Source organism: Motacilla alba, chromosome 4 (assembly GCF_015832195.1).
Source record: "Motacilla alba alba isolate MOTALB_02 chromosome 4, Motacilla_alba_V1.0_pri, whole genome shotgun sequence".
Taxonomy (NCBI): domain Eukaryota; kingdom Metazoa; phylum Chordata; class Aves; order Passeriformes; family Motacillidae; genus Motacilla; species Motacilla alba.
Window position 1 is genome coordinate 54,102,572 of NC_052019.1, and position 19,215 is coordinate 54,121,786.

At 42.6% G+C, this 19,215-nt stretch overlaps 1 protein-coding gene across 27 annotated transcripts in view; it reads right to left on the reverse strand.

Moving 5' to 3' along the window:
• The window catches only part of ADGRL3 (adhesion G protein-coupled receptor L3), a 492,252-nt gene that overhangs the window by 14,728 nt on the left and 458,309 nt on the right, over window positions 1-19,215 (reverse strand). For 16 of the 27 annotated variants that reach the window (XM_038134649.1, XM_038134633.1, XM_038134631.1 and 13 more), the window contains 2 exons: window positions 18,783-18,879; window positions 2,922-3,050 (listed from right to left, as the gene is read on the reverse strand). In XM_038134649.1, the coding sequence (XP_037990577.1) occupies window positions 2,922-3,050; window positions 18,783-18,879 (226 nt within the window). Of the gene's footprint in view, window positions 1-2,921; window positions 3,051-3,351; window positions 4,930-18,782; window positions 18,880-19,215 lie in introns of those variants that run through there. The other 11 variants (XM_038134653.1, XM_038134645.1, XM_038134643.1 and 8 more) reach the window with 2 other exon arrangements.

Here is a 19,215-nt window from a genome sequence, read left to right on the forward strand (position 1 = left end):
CATCTTTTGCAACAGTGCTTTGTAAGAGTATGACTTTGCTCATCATGGGGCTGCTGGCATTTTACAAACTTTCGTAAGTCTGATTTTTACTTTAACCAAACATATGGCAAACTACATGGACTTGGCAAAAAAAGAAACAAAAAACAGAGGAATAGTAGTTTGAATAATGGCATTGCTAAATGAAACTATTAAGAAAGGCTTAAAACAAGAAAAGCCAGAGAATAAGATGGAGAGGCAGTGATAACGCTCAGCTTCCCACTCTTCAGTCATCTGTTGGATTTTAAGTAGAGCTTGCTAATGGTCATTAATGCTTGTGAACACCTCTCAAAATTAATTCTGACAAAAGTTGTTGGGATGTTTTCCTGCTTTGGAGAGACTGAGCCAGTGTATGTGCCTCAGCTTCCAATCACAGTGAGCACTCGGCCCCTCACCAGCCACTTCCTCCTATCTCTACACTCTGCATCCCATCAAGGAATTGCTTATGCCACTGGAACATGGGATTTTAGCTTTTAAAGGTCTGATTCCCCACCTCTTTTCAAGGGTAATTTTTAGGACTTCCTGCCCCTGGTGATTGCCTGCCACAGATGTGGCAGCTTTGGCTGAAGCAGAGATGGTATTTTAAAAGACCTAACTGGGAAGGGGAAAAGAAACAGGTGGGCCAGATCAGTCCCTTGTTCCTTAGGGTGTCCTGCCCCATCCATGGCCAGCATCAGAAGTGGTAAATGAACATGCAGAAAAAAATCACGGCCTTAGTGATGTGGAATGAGTTAGTTGGATGGTGTTAGCTAACAGTGCCTCACTGCACGCCAACCACAGCCAAGGCACACCCAGAGATGATGACAGCATCTACTTTTACAATGCACTCTCCTGGCTTTAGCATTCCTGCTGGTGCAGCATCCCCAAAGGGCCACCAAGACCACTAGGCCTGGTTGGTTTTGCTACCCTTCATTTCTGCCATGGGATCTCCTAATATTCACAGTTTGTAATTGTCTGGGGACCTAACCAGTCTGAAAATTAATAGCTATAGCAGTTCTGTGGTCATTAATTAACTCGCAGCCTCCTGAAAAGAATGGGTTGGGTTCTGCTCCCTCTGAAATCAATGGCAAAGCTCCAGGAGCTTAGATGGGAGCAGGCTGGTCCCATTCTCTTTCTTCACCTCCCATGGATGAAGCCTAGACAGGTTTCTCTGTCATTTATTTAACTGTGTTGAACAAAATAGTACTTGCAAAAAAAATATGCCATTTTTGTGAATAACAATGAATAACATTCTGTTAGCTCAGGTAACTGTATCAGATTCTAGTATTAAAAGAACACAAAATTAATAAAATACACATAACACACATTTCTGCCCAAATTGCCTGGGTTCGGTTGACACACCCAGACCTGAACATCAGGACTTCTCTTAAGGCAAATGCTGACCCAGCATTACCTGTTGCCATTTGATTTAAAAGACTCTCATACCTCAAGATTATCATGCAAGAAACTAGTCAGAACATCAAAGCTCATTTCAACATTTGCAGTACACTGAAATTCTTAAAATTCAGAGCATTTCATGTTTAACAGTACCCTCTTCTTAAAAATGCATTCTTGGAAACAAATTTATTGCACAAAGTTAGCATAGTTTAGGAAATTAATAAACAGCAAAAAGATCAAACACGTGTGCTTTCCTTGTGCTTTGAATGCAAATATCCTACTGATACAGTTCAGCATCTATTTCTGCCATAAACAACATGCTGCCATAGCATACAAAGGGGGCTTTCCTGCTTGCATTATAACCATCATTATTTTCCCTCTCTTGGATATCCTTTACTGGGAAGTGATGCCTTCATTGAGAGCGGAGAGCTGACAGAGTGCTGGCACACTTGCACTGGAATGCAGTGCTACTCTGCAGTGATTCAGCCACCTTACAAGTAAGACCAAAAAAGAAATCCCATGGAAAGGGCAGAGCAGGATGGACCCAACAAGAGACAGGAGCTGTCAGAGCTCCACACTCCCCATCTCCTCAGGCCCTATTTAAAAACATCTGCCTCTCCCTCACAGGAGCACCAGGACATCAGCTTACAAACATTGTCCCTTCCCACAGAAGCCGGAACAGAGACAAACATGTAGGTGACAAGAGAGTGATTTCCATAGCAGAAACCTCCATTAGGTACAACTGACTCTGCCTGTCTCTTTACTGTTGCCAAAAGGAGGATATCAAATATTATCTAGATTCAATACACCTTCTTTTGATTATTTTTTCCCCCTAGCAACACAGATAAAATGCATAAATGCAAACGGCAAAACATTTCTTATCTCAGCTCTGCTCTTTGGAGCTGGCCTACACTTCTTGCTTCAACTGTCATTTTTCTTAAAGATCAAGGGCAGTTTTGTTTTATTTTGCATTGTACTCCCTGTGCAAACCAGTGCACTGCTGACCACACTTCTGTAGGCCATTTCAAATGAGAGCAGCTTTGGTGGCAAAGGCCAGTTTAGCTTCACTTACCTTCAGTGGTGTTCCTGTTTCTGAAATGAATGGTTTAACAAGGAAATGCTCTGACAACAAAGAGAGGAATGGATGTGTCTGACAACACACACACACACACACACACAAACACAAGTCCAAAACAATACAAAAGCAAGGAGACTGGAAAAAAAAATCAAAATCAAAATACTGTGAATGCTTTGAGTAAAACTGACAAAAGTCTTTCAAAGTGAATTGGATTGCTCATGGAAAAATAGCATCTGGAAGATGGAAAGATGCATTGAAATGAAAGGGAGGGGAGAGGATCTTTTTTTTGTGCCCAGTTCCAAAAAAAAAAGTGTGTGTGTGTGGGGAGAGAAAAAGTAAAAGGAAGAAAAAAAAAAGAAAGAAATGGGCCAAAATAAGCCACAGAAAATGGAATTCTCACTAGAAAAATTAGAGAGAAACTCCAGCACACCTTGTGCGTTGTACATGCTGACAGAAGGGTTGTTATAGACCGCCGATTCCCCGAGCAATGTATTATAAGGGTTGTTAGTGCCATGAGGACGAAGCAGAGCATTGGTTATAAGATGATTAGCCATGGCTCCTGGAGCAGCCCGATAGAAAGACAGAGAAAAAAACAACAAAAAAGGTCAATCAGGCAAATGTGGTATTAAAAAAAAGGGAAAAAGAACATTCAGAATGACAACAGTTGAAATAGTCCTGATTACAAGCAGCCAGCTAATTAGACTCGGAAAACTGTATGCCACTAAAGCAGAACAGATGTTACTGACGATGCACAAATCCAAACCAACGCAAAAGAAAATGTATCAGAAAGCAGATAAGCTACATTTATGGTGGTTCCCCAGTTGCTCGGAGTGTAAGCAAGGCTGCGCCCACATGCTTGCTACAAAGAAAGAAAGGAAGATGGCAGCCTACACAATGTAGGGGGGGAAAAACTCTCCGGAAAGTGCCAAATGAATAAAAAAAAATAATATATATATATAATGACTAACAGACAACAGCACATTCAACTCCCACTATGTGCTAGGATATCTTTCACCAGACCTTTGCAACACATCTAAATCACAAAAGCAGAATTAAAGAGAAAGGATGGAGAATGCAGCCTCTCCAAAGGCTCTCAGCATTTCTCAGACAGCAGCTGTTTCTCATGTCTAAGAGGGCAAGTTTCACTTCAGCTGCTTCTCTGATATCACCATCAAGAACATCCACAACCACCTGAATCCATTCTGGAAGGTGAGAGCACAACAGCTCTGCCAGGCATTTCTATCAGGAACCAGAGTGGCCACAAGTGCATGTCTCAAGGCTTTCTGTGTGCCCCACAAACACCTTGTTTCACCACTCCTGCACTTCTTTGCTGCTGTTTCCAAGCACTCGGCCAACAGTTGTCCTTTGATCTTTCGTTTATCCCTTGGAGATGCAGCCTCCGGACCTGTGCTTTTTGGGATCATCATGGCTTGGCAGGTGGCTGCCAAGACCTACCTCAACTCCTATTGGAGGCATCAATCCAGGAGCAAAGTTTCCCCCTACCTCTTAGCTGACCTACAGGATGAAAAACCCTTAAGGCCTTGCTCTGAACCTCTTCGAATCTCCAGACACATGACAGAATAAAAAAAACCAACTTGCCCTTCAGGGCCATTTGTACTGAGTTCTAGAGCAGGAAGGATGTCCATGGTTTTTAACCTCCAGGACTAAACTGTAAAGACAAAACCTTTCCGCCAGGAAAGTAAGTCATTGGTGGGGCAACTAGAGCTAGTTAGGACAGGACTGTCAGGGGGCTCAGATGACCTGGCTGTCACCAACATCCGATAGCCTCAACCTACAGAAGTAACTGAAAAGCCAATCCTCAAAACCAGTAACCCTTTCAGGAATGCTTTTACCAGTGTCTGAGGCATGGAGACCCCATTTGCCTCTTTCAGGTGTGGAGGTGGCCGCATGCCAAGGTGAAGGCTGTCTTTGCAGGGCATATAGGGCACTGGGTACAATCTCTCTGGATGGAGTTGCTGAGAATATATAAGCCCTGAGGGCCTCTGGCTAGCACAAATCCCCTTAGCCGGGAGTTCTCTGAAAGCTCACACCTACTAACTGTTTACAGAAAGGCAAAAACTGGCCAAACCTCAGGCTAGGTGGAGGCTGTCTCCTGCTGTGCTTGTATGCAGGCCTGGGATGACATTTCCCCATGTCTCTGCAGGTAGACAAGGGAGCAGACAGTTTCTTGCCTCTCCCCATCATCCCCCAGCACTTCCAAGCCCCAGGCGTATGGCATTAGCAGATCACTTAATCGGGCTTTTGAGCACAGGACAAAGTAGAAGGCAGTGTTGTATGGGGGCTGCATGCCAGGGAGGCTCCTCGACACATGCAGCTGGAAAAAAAAGACTTGTTTTCTCTCACCTGATATTTTTGTCTATGCTGATGGAAAGCAAGATGAGCTGCTGTGTTTGAAAATAAGGAAACAAAGCTGTCTCCTGTAAGAAAACATTATATGAACGCTTAACTAAGAAACCTTGAATGTAACTAATAGGTAAATGAGTCAATTCTTTCTTTCTGGTAATGTGTTTTCTCTCAATCTCACATTCATCTGGGATGAGGGACTGTAGGAACAATTTCTCTTCTTGAGCTAGTTTTATACCAGTGAGCACTAAGGCCATTGAAATTGTTTCTGCTTTCATCCCACTTTAATAAAGCTAGGCCATAAAAGATTCAAAAAGGGGCTCACTTTTATACAAGTAATGAGAAAGTCCAGAGTTAATGCCAGCCATAAACTCAGAAGTGATATAATCCTCCCATTTGATATTTAACCCAATCTCCGACTCGGTCCCTATGAGAATTGATATGAAAAATATACCCATGGTGGGCTTTTGAGCACTTTAGCTTGAGGCGTCTTTAAATGCCAGCTGCTAGAAAGAGCATCCACTCAATATATGCATGGCCTGATCTTGTCTAGTGAACCCCAGCAGGCAGGAACAAGCTGATCCCAGTATGGCTGGGCAGGAGAAGCTGTTTTGCATGAGGGATGCTCTCAGACTGTGACAAGAAAGAAGGGATCAACCTGTGTAAGCACTTAAATGTAGGTTTTGCTTGCCTACATTTGCCAGCATGGTGGGCTCTGGAATGAGCCGAAGTCACACAAATATGGCTCTTTCAGCCAGTTTTTAGTACGTATCCATGATTCTGACTACAGACTTGGCAAAAAAAAATAGTTGAAAATACAGAATAAGTAAGTAATTTTTGCTCTCAGGTGTGTAAAGGATAGGGCTTGGTACTACAGTCACCCATTCCTGTATGCAGCAACTGAGCAAAAATACTCAGTCTTCTGCTTTTCTCTCCCTTGGTTTCATTACAATTTTTTAATTTACTGTTCAAAATGCCACTTTCAGTGGCGGCGCTGAGTAAGTCTCCTGGTACAAATCCAAAACAAACCCTCTGCTAACATGTTCTGATATCTTTCAGTACTTTCAGAGACCAAACTGGGCCCTAAGCACTCTGCAGCTTAGGTTCCAATCATGGTGAACTCGCAAACTTCTTACTCTGTGCATGACATAATAAATGTAACTTTAGCATCTTAAATACAAAATTACATGTACCCTGTATTCATAAATTCAGGCTCTTGCCTCTTACTACCTGCTCTTGAGTTGCAAAATTCCCAGCCTAAAAGGGTGCTGAGAGAGGATTGCATCCAGGGTCCAAAAAGCCCACAGTTGAAGCTTTTGATAAAACAGTAATACACCAAAAAAACCCCAAAACAAAACAAAAGAAAACAAAGAAAAAAAACCAAACCAAAACAAAACAAAAAACACCAAAAAACCAACCCTCATTATTTGGTTTCTCTTTCCCAGGAGAAAGAAAGAAAAATGTAATACCAGACATACATTTAAGTATCATCCTGGCTTTTTCATACCACTTTATCATTGCTATAGCAACCAACAGGACTATTAGGAAGAGCGGATTAGGTCTGCAGATGAGGCAGGAGCAGAAGGAGCAGGTAGACTATGGAACTATGACCTCATTTGCATGAAAATGGCCTTGGTAATAGAAAGCCAACAAAACCCCAATAAAGTAAGCATGGGATTATAGCAGCATGCTCTCCCCAAACACCATGAGGGACAGAAAAGAGGGTTATTCTGCAGTCCTGTGTGTGGGTGTGCATTACTGAGGCTGCAATTACAAAGGTCAGTGCATGTCCAGGGGCCCAAAAACCAGAAAGATCAGGGCTGCAAGTGCCTGCCAACCACCTGGAATCTCCTCCCAGTCAGAGCACTCTTGGGGTGGGACTCCTGGCAGCTGTCAGGCCCAGTGTTGGCGATGTGCCTGATATCTTCAGCAGGCAGCAGTTATCATCACTTACTTTTATTTGTTCATTTACTGATGGATCCTCGGCTCTCAGCATCTGTGCTGCAACACAGACCTCTCCCAGCAAACCCCACAGCTCTGTGCCATCCTTGCTTTCCTACATTCCAGCAATAGCAGCCCCTATACAAATCCCTCCTTTGCCATCTGCTGCACACCTAAGCTAAGCACACAGCCACCACTCTTTATTTAGTCGGGAACTGCCTTCTATCCAGTTGTGCTGAATCACCTCCAGTTCTGCAAGTCAAAGGCATCCTACTGAAAGCAAATTCATTCTGTCTCCAAACCCCTATCATGCTGTATACGTGTGGGGCCACGGAAAAAAGATGGGTTCAAACCAACAGGTTCACCTTTTACAGCATGATGATATCATCACAACCAGCAAACATTTAACAGCAGAACTCACACTTCTACAAAAATATTCCGTGCAACCACACTGGTACAACTACAGTCCCAAGTCTCCTTGTTTCCACTGGTATTCAACCACAGTTCAGACCAAAATACAGCTACCAGGTCAGGTCTAATATCCAAAATTACATTCAAATTTGGGTTTCTGGAAAGGTCAGTGCTCAGCTCAAGGCTTCCTGAGGCTAGACTTCCTCAAGTGAAGGATTTGCAGGCTGTGATCACAAGTCTTTCAGAAGGCAAGTATTTGCTGGGTAACACGCAGATGCTCCTGCTCCTCTCACAGCATTGGTGATCCTCATGATTCAAGCACCACAGATCCAGCTGTGCTGGATTTAAAAGGCCAGGAGAAGCCATGGCCTGTGCTCAGGGTGCAGGGGGAGATCTGGAGGGATCTGGAAGATCTTTGCACTTTTGACTTGCAAACTAAGAAAAATTGTTAGGAAAACCAACCAGGACAAAGAAGATGAAAATCCCACAATTTTTAACATCACTGTAACCAGACACAAAGAATTCAGATAGCTACACTTAGCTGCTTTCTGTGGCTATGAAAGTAGGTATTATTTTAATGACAGCATGCAACCAAATGGAACCTTTTTCTTTCCTTTCTAAGTTAGAAATTGATGTCTTTGATGCAGGACAACATTGAATGTAGAGATAATTTTTTGGAAGAGATTTGTGCAATGACTGTATGGGAAAACTGCACCTTGTTAAACATAAGTGTGGTTCATTCACTCACTGAAAGCAAAGGATGAAAATTATGATGACAAGCACATGTTGCCAGACTCTAGACTGCATCACTCAGGAATAAAATTCAAAAAATTTCTTGTGGGCAGCTGGTTGACAAAGCCACACAGGTTACCTTGAATCATCTGCATGGTCTACCCAGCTGGAAGGGAAATGGATTCAACTGCTCCTCCAGATTTTCTGAGTAATACTGTTACTCACCACGGCTCTGCCTGGCTGAAAGGGTTTGAGCAGCACTGCTTTAACTGGGATCATCTGTCTGCACAGGCAATACCACCACCATGTATTTTCCTTGACTCCTGGCCTTGTCAATTGCATACCAAAATAATTTTGGATGTGCATTTTAGCAGGGGATTGGAGAGATTTCCCCATTGCTGAGAAGATGTGACAGAAGAGCAGTTTTGCTGAGAAAGGAGAATGGACCAGCTTACAAATTTAATAATTTAATTGGATGAACTATTCAATGCTTTAAAAATATCCATACAAAATCAGTATTTTTCAAATTAAATGTTTTCACTTTTTTTTTTTTTTTTCAGAAGAGTGGCTGGTATAAAAGCTGACTTTGACTTTTTGTATTATTCCAACTTTTTATTAAAGTAGAAACAAGAAATAGTTTAGAAATAGCACATCTGAGTCATAACAAAATGTTTAATTGCCTCTGACCCAGCAATTCCAAAATGTAGATTTTCTTGGTTTTTTTTTTTTGTTTGTTTGTTTCAGGAGGAATTACATGTACTGCTGTGTTTTCAATCAATCTCAATCCTGTTTCCTCCTTATTTTGCCAGCAATGTGGCTCCCTTTCCACAAGGTAAGGGCACAGTGCTGTGCTCCTGGCTGCTGTGACTCCTGGAACACCCAACTTATCTTGTGGTTCACATTCACCATGAACCAGGTCCCTCAGCTTCTTGTACGCCATGTCCTTGACTTCAGACTGCTCTGCAGGGATGAGTGACAGCCAGAAAGAACATGGACCATTCCCAGAAGGTAGAACAGTTTCTGAGCTATCAGGGAACATGGTTTAGCTAGGACACAAATGATGTGGTAAGAGCTCAGTCTTCCTCTAAGTGTCCACTAAAACAACCCCATAACACACTCTGCCTTACCCAAAGTGCAGTGAATAGCTCAGATTTGAATGTCACTGGAATGGCCTCTCTGCAGTGATCTCAGTTTGTAAATTCTGGCTGGTTTTATACTTCACTCCGTATTAACTTATGCCATTTTGCTCCCAGGGAAATAAAGGTAGGTTTGTAGGAGTCAAAGCTCTTTCTTTGAGACTTTCCTTACCAGCATTCCATTGTGTCCTTTTCTACAGGTAGAGCTTTCAAATATTTAATGAATCCTAGTCTTCCATGTGTTCAAAATTTGTTCTAACAATAAATGCAATTATGACAGGCAAATTCACATATATTTGCTGGAGGACAACAGGTATTTTCAGTATTTTTCCAAGTTCCTTCCAAAAAATGCTCTGACATTTAGATTTATCAAGCTCTGTTCTTATAATAGCCACCAGGATTCAGTTAATAAACTTCAATAAACTTCCCTATTAAATTTCTCTCAAATAGGTTTGTTGTCACTTGCAGCATCTAATCTATTCATTGTGAAGCTATTAATACTGACTGCAGTGAAATGGAGTTTCAGCAAACGAGGTTGTTAAGCTCTGGGCCATCTTCTGCCACATGAAACACCCTGTGCTTTTGTGCAGAGACAGGGGAGCGGAAGTATTTTTTGTCCCTTTTGTTTCCCTTCCTTTCTTTGGCAATGATTTCAGATGACAAACCTCTGCTGGATTATAATCTGCAGGCCATGTTCAAAACACACAGCTAGTCCACATCCATTTATAAATACTTGCTCATTTCTTAATAACTTTTTCACTGCCTGGAGCAGAAACATTGTTCCAGGATGGGACCACTGTATCTCGACTGTATGAACATGCATTATCCTAAATTGTTCCTGTTCATGATTACTTCTCACTAAACTTGAGGCCTCACCCAAGATGAGCAGAAAGCCCTGCCTGTGGTGAAAATTGGACCATGCTTCCAGGAATCTATAAAAGCAGCTATGCTTTCTTCCTTCCTCCTTCACAGTCACCATATTAAGCCTGCTCTGCAGCAATACTCTGCCAGATCTAATACTCCCCAAAGCCTGCTCTGATTTCAGAAATTGCCTTGCCCTTACTTTTCCTCTTTAAAGCTGATCCACCTAATGACTGAACTTCCAATTATATGGCTGTCAATCTTAAAATCAAAGCCAGTTCATAATATCTCCCAGAGGAAGAATGTCATGTCACTCACTGAAATCACTGCAACAAATCTCATCTAACTCAGTCCCAGGCAGCAGAGAGGCAAAATAAACCAGGAGAATATCAACAATGGGATTAATTTTGCACATATGCAGAAATAAGAGTTAAACTCCCTAAGTTTTGATCCTTGATGCAGAAAATCATAATTTTTCTAGCATAAAATGTACAGCTGATTGAGAAGGTGGGGGGGGGGGGGGGTGGGGAAACCACCAGAAGCAACTTGCTAGTCCAAAAGGCTGATGCCTTTCTCATACAAAAAGAAAATATTTCTCTGCTGTCACCTATCTGGAACTTCTCTTATGTGATTATCAAGATGGGTCATTTTGAGGCCAGTTGCTGACATTTAGCCAAACCAACAGTTGCTTAACAGGGTTGCAGAGATTTTTTTGGCTAACAAACAGCAATCCCTTGTGACAGAACTGGTGCAATGGCATGTGGGCTACTCCCTCCAAATACACCCTCCATCTGGGCAATGGATCCCAGGAAGGGGTATCCATGGGGTCAGGGGATGGTGAGTGTGTCTGTAGGAGTTACAAGAGGGAACAGAAGAAGCAGAAGGGTGTGTGGGGGGGTGAAACCAAAGAGCTTCATTAGGAAAATCTTTAATGGGGGTGGGGAGATGGGGAGGTAAAGGAACAGCCTCCTGCAGTAGGTAAACTGGAAGTTTGAAGTCCTGATATAAATTGACTATGCTATTTCTTTTGCAGTCTCTCCCTGGATGTGTGAGCACTAATACAAGCATCCAGGGTGCTGGGACAGCGAGCACCCTTGGACACCAATCTGCCCAGTGAAGAGTAGGATCTGCAGCATTCCAGCAGCTGTGGATGGATGAGATGCTGGAAAACAGGCCACAGGCTGCCTTTGGATTAGCAGGGAAGTGCTGTCAGGGATTCTACCCTGCTTCTTACCCCTTGATTTCCACCAAATAACCAGTACCTCCAAAAACCCTCTTCTCAAGTAGCAGCCTTGACTTAAAAAAAAAATAGAAACTGAACATCTAATCATATTCCAGAGGGGGAAGAGACTGGCACTGCTGCTGCTGTTTGTGGCTAAACCAGAGGCCTCCAGGACCAATGGACTTCTTGAATAAATTTCACACAGAATAAATTTCCCAGGACTAAGGGCTTTGCAATGTGAAGGATGATGCTCAAGGGCAAGGACTGCTGCATCCCTCAGGTTCATGCAGCAGGTTGCTCCTGCCAACTCAGCAATGGTCAGCACAGACAACATTAGGCACTGACACCTCTCAGCACTCTGCACAAAGGGACAGATTGGGGGGACAGTGCCTTGTTTTAGATTTGAAGCAATGACAATGAAGAAGAAGATGAGATTTGCACATTGACAGATCATGGTCTCTGAATGGTCACTGAGGCTGCTGTCCCTGCCAAAGGCCATCCCAGGTTCAGCTTCGATAATTCCTCTGCATTTACATCCATCAAACCCTGAGCATGACTGAAAACAGAGCTCAAAGCTTTTAAAGCATCTCCAGGGGGTGTTCAGTTTTAAACAGATGCGGCTCTTGCTCTGCAAGAGCACACACCTAGCTGTACAGTGATGGTACTCAAGACCAAAGTGTCTGCAGAAGTCAGACACTTTTCTTTAGCCCACTTGTCTTTGAGCTGTTAAGTGCTCAGAAACCAAGAACAGTGTGTATTTTTGTATCCATGAATATTTTGCTGAGATTCTTTTAGGTATCTACAGAGGCATTCATGAACAAGGAGAGCAACTGCAGGAACCTTGGACATCCTGTGAGTCCTCTGCACTGAACCTGCTTACCCCAGAACCACAACTGGAAGAAGAAATAATGGGAAAAAAGTAACCATTAACACAGCTGCCAACATGCATGTTCATATCGCCACAACTCATTAATTTAAAATGTGTAAGTTCCTACATCCTAAAATGATCTCTCTGAAAGAAATGACATGAAAGCTGACTGAATTAACAGGAGAAACTGGGACACTGTTGTTTGCTGCCAACTGCAAAAAAATACAAAAAATGGAAAGAAAATGGAGGAAGTATTTATTCTCTAATATCTTCAAGCCACGAGAAAAGCCATAGGTGTTACTCAGAGTAGGTAAGAAGTGTGTAGACAGACTGTGATAGATCATTTGGTGGTGCCCTCTGAATATCCTATCAAGATGAGCAGAGGCACTTCCACTTCTCCTAGAACTTGGCTGCTTGCTATTTGTTTCATACGCAACATAAATTTAGCAGAAATCTCTGTCACGCCGGTCACATTAATCCATCAAGGAGCAAACAAGCATCTTGAGAAAGGTTGATGCAAGACAACAGTAGCGCTTCCTCTGTCCAAATTTCCACCTTCTCTCTGCTTTATCTAGGCAGCAAAGGGTCAGCACTGGCAAATGTTATAATGAGCAGCAATTGCACCTTGAAGTGTACTGAGGATGGGGTTTGAGATCCCTGGGGAATCCAGTTCTGCTCCTTTCTTTTCTTTTTTTTTCTTTTTCTTTTTCCCTCCTCCCCTGCTTGCCTGTGCTTTTTACCACACCAAATTCCCTGCTGTTCCCTTACCACACCCTGTTTTCACTGCTGTATTGGCCAGTCAAGTCCAAACCATTGTACCCAGCACCCCTGCAGACAGCTAAACTGAAACTTCTTGATCTCACAGCACCAAGACACATGCAGCAGCCCTCATTTCTCAGCAGAAAGGGCAGATTTGGTGACCAAAACCTGACTCATTGCACTGTATCAGTGATAACCTATAGCTCCTGTCTTCCAGAGTGACAGTATTCCACCAAAGGAAGAATTTAACCTTCTACTGCTGTTTTCTAAATAACTGCTTCTGAAAAATGCAGGAAAGTAAATCCACCTGAAAACAATCCTGCAACACACACAGTTGTCCCTGCTGAATTCATAGTGCAGATACGATTTCAGCCTGGAAGTCACAGCTTAATTATATTTTTGGGTGGGTGGAAGGAATTTGATGGGAGATTTAATTTACAAAACAATCAGGTCTCGGTTGGGTTAGAAATCAGGATATTAATGTTCTTCATTTTAATTTTCCTCTCTGACTCAGATTCCCACTGTTTGAATTTGAGCTCAATTTGTTCTGTTCATTATGAAGAAATCCACATGAATTTGACATTAAACTGCTTACCTCTGAAAACAGTAGCAATAATTTCCCTTTTTCCTGTGTGTGTTTCAGATTAAGTCTTTGTGGTTGACATAAAAACACAGAGGACAAATAATAAAGCAAAGGGAAATCAAGTATTTATTCTGGAACGCTACCCAGAAGAGGAAACATGCAACAGCACTTATGCATTGGGAAGAAAAAGCAAGGACGAGTGACAAACAATACCCTCATTTCCATTTCCCATTTCAGCCCATTTGCATGGGAGCAAACAGGGAATGAACACAGCTTTCCTAGCCAGGGATAAGATCTGTTGTGCAAATACTGGGGATCCGAGGGCTTTCTGATGACTCTGACGGGGTTTGCTGGCAAGGGCCCTCTCCCACATGAATGGACCCTTAGGCCCACATGGATGAATTTGTATTCAAGACTTACCATCCTTCAGAAAGAGCTGCCAGGGGTCCTGGGCTCCAATCTGCAACAGCTTTTGAGGTCCTTATGACCCCCGTAGGCCTCGGTGATCTTGATGAGATCCACCAGGAAGGCACAGCCCTGCTCGGCTCTGGCCACCCAGCCCTTGCCTTGGGTCTGGATCCTGGCTGGATCTTGGACCTGCCTTGTAGCTCAGTTTCCAGCCCTGTCTCTGCCAGCATCTCCTGGTGGTCTAGACCGGGTTCATCCTCACCTTGTCAAGGTCTCCTGGCTTAATCTCCTGTGGCACAGTGAACCATCACGGAGGGTTTGGATTGCGCTCGACTGTCCCTCAGCTCCCAGGTGTTCTCCCTCATGACACAGCTCTGCTCTTACAGCTCCCTGCTGTTTCTTTTCTTTCACACTACTGGAGAAGCAATGCAGACCACTGAGAAGTGCCTCCATGGATGAGGGTGGTGGGGATGGCGAGCAGTACTTTGGGGATGGATAGACATAAAGCATATATATATATATATATATATATATATATATATATATATATATATATATATATATATATATATATATATATATATAGCCAAAAGACAAGAGTCTACATACTCCTGTTTCTAAAACAGACTTCTATTGGGATAAACTATTAAATTTTCTGTCTAGTTTATTAACTAAGAGTCAGTGCATTACAGCAGGAGAACAGCACTTGACTCAACACAACACACTTCTGGAGCAGTTTCCAATCTCTATGAAACCTGGTGGCTTTACCCCTAGCCCAGTTATTTCCCTGAAGAGGGAAAAACCTACTATGTGCTAACTTGAATTAATATACACAACTCCATCTGAGCATTTTCCTTTTACAAAACACTGCCTTGCACCAGTGACACAGTCCTTTGTCTCTGCTGCTCTTGAGCCTCACCAAAACAAGGAACAGGCCCTTCTTTAACAGATAACGTCCACTTTTCCTCTGAAAAAAAAATCATACCACCATCTCCCTTTCCCCTAGCTTAAAAACCCGAAGGGTAACAAAGTACCACATAATCATAAAGATTTTTTTTCTCACCCAGTTGTCTCAAAGAGACACAGTAATTACTGTATTGCTTCTCACCTAAGACATGGATAAAAATAGGCTGGTGTCACATTGCTGTTTCGTGTTACGACTGCTTGTTTGCAAGGCTGGCTGAACTGTCCCAGAGCTTTTTGACATTAACACTCCAAAGGTGCAAACAGATCCATCCCTCACGATCCTGAGGTGGCCAGCTGGATGTACCCAAAGCTCAGGCAAGCTCTGCTGCTTTTCCTTCATACATTCCACTTTTAAGCCTGCAAAGCACTGAACTCCAGCAAACAGTCCATTCTACATGCATTCCTTTTGTACTGCTTTTTCAGCACTGCATCCAAGTGCCTGCATTAAGATCACACACCAAACACCCTGCAGGCAAAGGGAAACTTTTTTTTCCTACTTATGGGTTAATCAGCTCGGTTCAGCTTTTACACCTCTGAAGTTTTCAGCACTAGGAAAATAAATGTAGAGCACAGGTTGGATGTGAAGTACACAGAAGAAGTATGCAGCCAGACCCAGGGCATGAAAAATTGGACAGCGTTGCAGAGTGGGAATGCAAGGAGGATTCCCCCTGGATCCTGAACTGAGACCATGATCATGGGCTGGACAGGCCTGCTCTTCATTTGACAGTAAAAAAGAAAATCCATAGCCAGTTTCTCTTTCCTTCCTCCTGATTTCAGTGGTATAACAACCCCAAATCCACATCATTATGAAGCCATAATGAGCAGCAAGGGGAAACAAAGGCAGACATACTTTTTATTAATCAATTTATTATTATTAATTATTTAATTAACCTTCAGGAAATAATCTGAAATAGTCTTATATGCCTTAGGACAGAGTAAAGTTTTCATTAGAGAACACATTACATCAGGCATATTTGGGGTTATGCCTGAAATTCCTGGTGTGATCAACTTGAGTAAGTAACATTATGGTCAATTACCTTGGGAGGGAGAGGGGGGAACAGAAAATAAAAGAGAACATGAAGCTGAAAAGACCCATAAGCACTGTTACTTGCTAAATCAGAAAAGGACATAGCTGTATGTCTAAAGGAGGGATGCACTAACACAGACACCATATTCCAGGATGGTGATGCCCAGGAGGTTCATGAAGGAAGAAGGGATGAGATGTCATACAGAAATGCAGGTCATCATACAGGAAATATGGATAGTTAGAGCAGTCTTGCCTGGGATGTTACCATGTGGCAGGAGGCTGCAAATATGATGAATGGTATTAGGGAAAAACCAGGTTTCAATGAGATAGTACCCCAGTTAGAGGGCTAGTTTCTGCTCCCCCAGCAGAAATGTTAAAATTCAGTGCTGGCCCAGGACATGTAGAAGTGGAGTTAAGCTCCAAGACCTGGATGCTAGGACAATTCTGGGGACAAAGGATCATTTCTTCCTGTTTTAGAACACAGACTGCTCTCTGAAGGCTCTGGGGAAAATGCCAGGATATATAGAGTATTTAACTTGGGATAATACAGATAATTTTGTGGAAAAATAATCTAGGCTGGGAGGACTAGAGTGGGAATTTTGAACAGGAATGGGACCCTGTTGTATCATCCTCAGGCAAGGAAATCTACTGACCATACAGTTCAAGGCTCATATTTGAATCCTCTGAGTCTTAATAGCATGCTTGTAAATAAAACATTAATGAAACAGCTCCTTTAAAGATGAATATATATGTAAATATTAAGACAAGAACTGTGAAAAACATATTGCCCCACTGCCCTGTTCAGACTGCAGTTCTCTGGAAAGTTTTCTCTGTGGAAAGCCCTAAGACCACGAATGTTGCTTTTCAGCTGAAGTAAACAGGATAAAGGGAGAAATACCTGTAGTGCCATGCAGCTGGGATTACTGTTGATGTCAGGTGTTTTTCCATGTGGAACTGACCACCTGCTGCTTTGTAGATGCCATCTCCCATAGAAATATTTTTAACCTCCATTTTGCAAATACTTCTGTTTACCAGACAAAACTCCCTAAAACCCAACAACAACAAATATTGTGCCCTGCTTGTGTGAATAAGAGGGAGGATGACTATAGAATTGCAAAACTTACTCAAGTCACTTCAGTGTTCCACCTAAAAGGCTTCACTTCTAAGACACTTATCAGGCTGCTTCTGTAGCCAGTAGAGAGATTCAGGCCCTTCAGGTGATTCACCTTATCCAGTGTTACACAAGGTAAACAGCTGGAGGAAGCCTGTTTGAAGATGCTTCCCCTGCCAGTTCATTACCCAAATGGCCTTTAAATAACAGGCACATATTGTAACAGGCTCTCACCACACTGGGATGAAGACTGTCCACTTGAAACCTCTTCACTTGTCCCAGCTGACAGTCATACTTCCCTCTTGGCACAGAAATAAGTGCTCAACCGAAAAAGGAGAGATACCTTTCTTTTTCTAACAAGGCCAGGAAATCCTGTTTGCTAAAATACACCCCTTGGTAACCTCAGCTGCATCAGAGAGCAAGTTCAACTTCTGTACTAACTAAAGGAACAAACATTTAATGCATACACATTTTGGTTTGCTACTGAGATGGAGCAGTGGGATGGATGGCTGAGGAAAACAGTGGCTCTTGCTGGAACCTCTGTGTGACAACCAATTCCCCCCTCCATTAGACTGAGAAGCCTGGCTGCTGCTCTGCAGTCTTTAATGAGGAGACAGAGAGAGATGTGAGGGCAATGTATGTGGATAAATCAGGCATTTGCAGTAATGGAATCTTATAGTCAACTTTATTAATGAATCTTCAGTGCAACGGGAAAATATCCTGGCACAAAGAAAGACCAGTGAGTTGAAGAACAGTACAGCTCCATGTGACACTGCCTTCCCCCTTTGCACTGATTTTGGCAGTGTGCATAATGCTTGGAGAACAGAATCATATACCCTTAGTTCCCCCACCACTCAGCACTCAATATTACTCAGCACAGTCAAAATTCTTCAAGCCTATCCCCAGGCAAAACTCACTCTAAAATCAGTGGGAATTCAGTGAGAATTAAAGACTGAATAGGAACTGAAGTCCCAACTCAGTTCTCAGTTGAGCTTTGCAGACCAACCATCAGGACTGGAAAGACATTTGATTTTCATCATCACGAGAGAACGGCTAGGCTCAATAATCCCAATTCTACCCTCTCTTAATTTCAACATCAACTGGAGAGATAACACAAAACAGAATTTGGCATCTGGTTGCTGAAGGTTAATTCATAAAGTAGCTGTATGGAAGAGAAAGGAAACAACCTCTGAGGCTCTTTTTCTGGTATTTTGTTACCGCCGCTTTCCTACAACTCCCTGAAAAACACTTGGTTTAAAAAAGCTGTTCATATTTCCTCTTGTGCCAGACACCACATTTTGTTTGGCATATACATTTCTGATAGCCTTTCCTCCACAGATGTCTATAAAGTTCACATCAGTCAGTTCTTCAAACTAGGTATATTAACACCAACACAGACAATTTTGTTCCAAGCACAGTTTTTCCTTACGTCTATGTTCTGCTGTTCACTTTTGCTTCTGTAAAGATGACAGTATTGCCACATATGCAGGACAATCAGGACTCCTGTGATGCTTAACACAGGCGGTACAGTGCTGTAATGGCCCATTTTCACTATCAGCAACGAGGCCTGACATGTCAGCAGCTTCTGGCACTAGCAGCTTTCTGAGGGAAAGGGGAGATTTCAACTTAATTTCCTTTCTCTCCTTCACTTTTACTAACTTCCTTCCAGAAATGACAATTCTTGAAAATGCACGTGTAGAAATAAAGAAAGAAAAGAAAAAGAAGGCAACAACCACCATAATATCTCCTCTCATTTATCATTGTAACATTTCTTGGGTGGTAGAACAGGGTCCAGTGACGTTTGAGGTGAGGAGGAAAAGGCAGAGGGCAAAGAGGCAACACATTTCAGACTCCTTAAAGCCATCAGAAGAGTTAGAGATATGAAAAACCATTTATAATTACCTCTGTTGAGTGAAGCTGAACTGTTTATATCTCCAGTAATAAAGGAAGACTCGGACTGCTTTCGAACTGTGTCATTCCACATCCTACGAATCCGGCTCTGAAGAGGGATTGAAGCACAGCAAGCAATGAATTTTTAGCAGCTGTAGAGAGGTTTCTTTCTGCCTCACTAAGGATGGCTACTGGCATGCCTAGCTCAGGATGAGACTTGCTTCTAGCCAGCTGTAAGGAAGCAGTTGCTGTTTTGTTGCAACCTGCCTCATGTATGCCATTCTGTTACTTCATAACACAAATGCCTAGCTCAAAGAAAAAGTGTATAACTGAATTGCTTACATCCTAATTAAACAAAAATAAATCATGCATGAGAGAAACCCAGACCCCATGCCAGCTGTAGGTTTACCAATGTAGCACCAAATAATGGAAAAATAACCCATAC